The 2,805-nt window shown below is 50.7% G+C and overlaps 1 protein-coding gene across 1 annotated transcript; it reads left to right on the forward strand.

Annotated features, from left to right (window-relative positions):
• The first annotated feature begins 292 nt into the window (after nt 1–292).
• LOC140915302 (uncharacterized) lies at nt 293–2,138 on the forward strand. The gene is made up of 2 exons (XM_073354884.2): nt 293–1,009; nt 1,597–2,138. Exons 1-2 carry the CDS (start codon nt 427–429, stop codon nt 2,136–2,138), a joined length of 1,125 nt encoding a protein of 374 aa, XP_073210985.1. The 5' UTR covers nt 293–426.
• Nucleotides 2,139–2,805: the final 667 nt, after the last annotated feature.

Genomic DNA, 2,805 nt, shown 5'->3' on the forward strand with positions numbered 1-2,805 from the left:
CACCATGCCCAAAAGGCTACAGAGAAGCTGGACAACACCCTCCCAGCTTGCTCTGCTTCCTGGATGCTAAGCCCTGGTCTACACTAGGACTTTAGGTCGAATTTAGCAACGTTAAATCGATTTAAACCTGCACCCGTCCACACAGTGAAGCCCTTTATTTCGACTTAAAGGGCTCTTAAAATCGATTTCCTTACTCCACCCTTGACAAGTGGATTAGCGCTTAAATCGACGTTCCCAGCTCGAATTTGGGGTACTGTGGACACAATTCGATGGTATTGGCCTCCGGGAGCTATCCCAGAGTGCTCCATTCTGACCGCTCTGGACAGCACTCTCAACTCAGATGCACTGGCCAGGTAGACAGGAAAAGAACCGCAAACTTTTGAATCTCATTTCCTGTTTGGCCAGCGTGGCAAGCTGCAGGTGACCATGCAGAGCTCATCAGCACAGGTGACCATGATGGAGTCCCAGAATCGCAAAAGAGCTCCAGCATGGACCGAACGGGAGGTACGGGATCTGATCGCTGTTTGGGGAGAGGAATCCGTGCTATCAGAACTCCGTTCCAGTTTTCGAAATGCCAAAACCTTTGTGAAAATCTCCCAGGGCATGAAGGACAGAGGCCATAACAGGGACCCGAAGCAGTGCCGCGTGAAACTGAAGGAGCTGAGGCAAGCCTACCAGAAAACCAGAGAGGCGAACAGCCGCTCTGGGTCAGAGCCCCAAACATGCCGCTTCTATGATGAGCTGCATGCCATTTTAGGGGGTTCAGCCACCACTACCCCAGCCGTGTTGTTTGACTCCTTCAATGGAGATGGAGGCAATACGGAAGCAGGTTTTGGGGACGAAGAAGATGATGATGATGAGGAGGTTGTAGATAGCTCACAGCAAGCAAGCGGAGAAACCGGTTTTCCCGACAGCCAGGAACTGTTTCTCACCCTAGACCTGGAGCCAGTACCCCCCGAACCCACCCAAGGCTGCCTCCTGGACCCAGCAGGCGGAGAAGGGACCTCTGGTGAGTGTACCTTTTAAAATGCTATACATGGTTTAAAAGCAAGCATGTGAAAGGATTACTTTGCCCTGGCATTTGCGGTTCTCCTAGATGTAATCCTAAAGCCTTTGCAAAAGGTTTCTGGGGAGGGCAGCCTTATTTCGTCCTTCATGGTAGGACACTTTATCACTCCAGGCCAGTAACACATACTCGGGAATCACTGTAGAACAAAGCATTGCAGTGTATGTTTGCTGGCATTCAACCAAAATCCGTTCTTTATCTCTCTGTGTTATCCTCAGGAGAGTGAGATATAATTCATGGTCACCTGGTTGAAATAGGGTGCTTTTCTTCAGGGACACTCAGTATAGCCCATTCCTGCTGGGCTGTTTGCCTGTGGCTGAACAGAAATGTTCGCCGCTGTTAGCCACAGGGAGGGGGGAAGGTTGAGGGGGTAGTCACGCGGTGGGAGGAGGCAAAATGCGACCTTGTAACGAAAGCACACGTGCTATGTATGTAATGTTAACAGCAAGGTTTACCCTGAAAGAGTGTAGCGACTGTTTTATAAAATGTGTCTTTTTAAATACCGCTGTCCCTTTTTTTTTCTCCACCAGCTGCATGTGTTTCAATGATCACAGGATCTTCTCCTTCCCAGAGGCTAGTGAAGCTTAGAAAGAAAAAAAAACGCACTCGCGATGAAATGTTCTCCGAGCTCATGCTGTCCTCCCACACTGACAGAGCACAGATGAATGCGTGGAGGCAAATAATGTCAGAGTGCAGGAAAGCACAAAATGACCGGGAGGAGAGGTGGAGGGCTGAAGAGAGTAAGTGGCGGGCTGAAGAGAGTAAGTGGCGGGCTGAAGACAGGGCTGAAGCTCAAATGTGGCGGCAGCGTGATGAGAGGAGGCAGGATTCAATGCTGAGGCTGCTGCAGGACCAAACCAGAATGCTCCAGTGTATGGTTGAGCTGCAGCAAAGGCAGCTGGAGCACAGACTGCCACTGCTGCCCCTCTGTAACCAACCGCCCTCCTCCCCAAGTTCCATAGCCTCCACACCCAGACGCCCAAGAACGCAGTGGGGGGGCCTCCGGCCAACCAGCCACTCCACCACAGAGGATTGCCCAAAAAAAAGAAGGCTGTCATTCAATAAATTTTAAAGTTGTAAACTTTTAAAGTGCTGTGCTTAAAGTGCTGTGTTGCATTTTCCTTCCCTCCTCCACCACCCCTCCTGGGATACCTTGGTAGTCATCTCCCTATTTGTGTGATGAATGAATAACGAATGCATGACTGTGAAGCAGCAATGACTTTATTGCCTCTGCAAGCGGTGATTAAAGGGAGGAGGGGAGGGTGGTTAGCTTACAGGGAAGTAGAGTGAACCAAGGGGCGGGGGGTTTCATCAAGGAGAAACAAACAGAACTTTCACAGCGTAGCCTGGCCAGTCATGAAACTGGTTTTCAAAGCTTCTCTGATGCGTACCACGCCCTCCTGTGCTCTTCTAACCACCCTGGTGTCTGGCTGCGCATAACCAGCAGCTAGGCGATTTGCCTCAGCCTCCCACCCCGCCATAAACGTCTCCCCCTTACTCTCACAGATATTGTGGAGCACACAGCAAGCAGTAATAACAGTGGGAATATTGGTTTCGCTGAGGTCTAAGCGAGTCAGTAAACTGCGCCAGCGCGCCTTTAAACGTCCAAATGCACATTCTACCACCATTCTGCACTTGCTCAGCCTGTAGTTGAACAGCTCCTGACCACTGTCCAGGCTGCCTGTGTACGGCTTCATGAGCCATGGCATTAAGGGGTAGGCTGGGTCCCCAAGGATACA

Source organism: Lepidochelys kempii, chromosome 7, assembly GCF_965140285.1.
Source record: "Lepidochelys kempii isolate rLepKem1 chromosome 7, rLepKem1.hap1, whole genome shotgun sequence".
Lineage (NCBI taxonomy): Eukaryota > Metazoa > Chordata > Testudines > Cheloniidae > Lepidochelys > Lepidochelys kempii.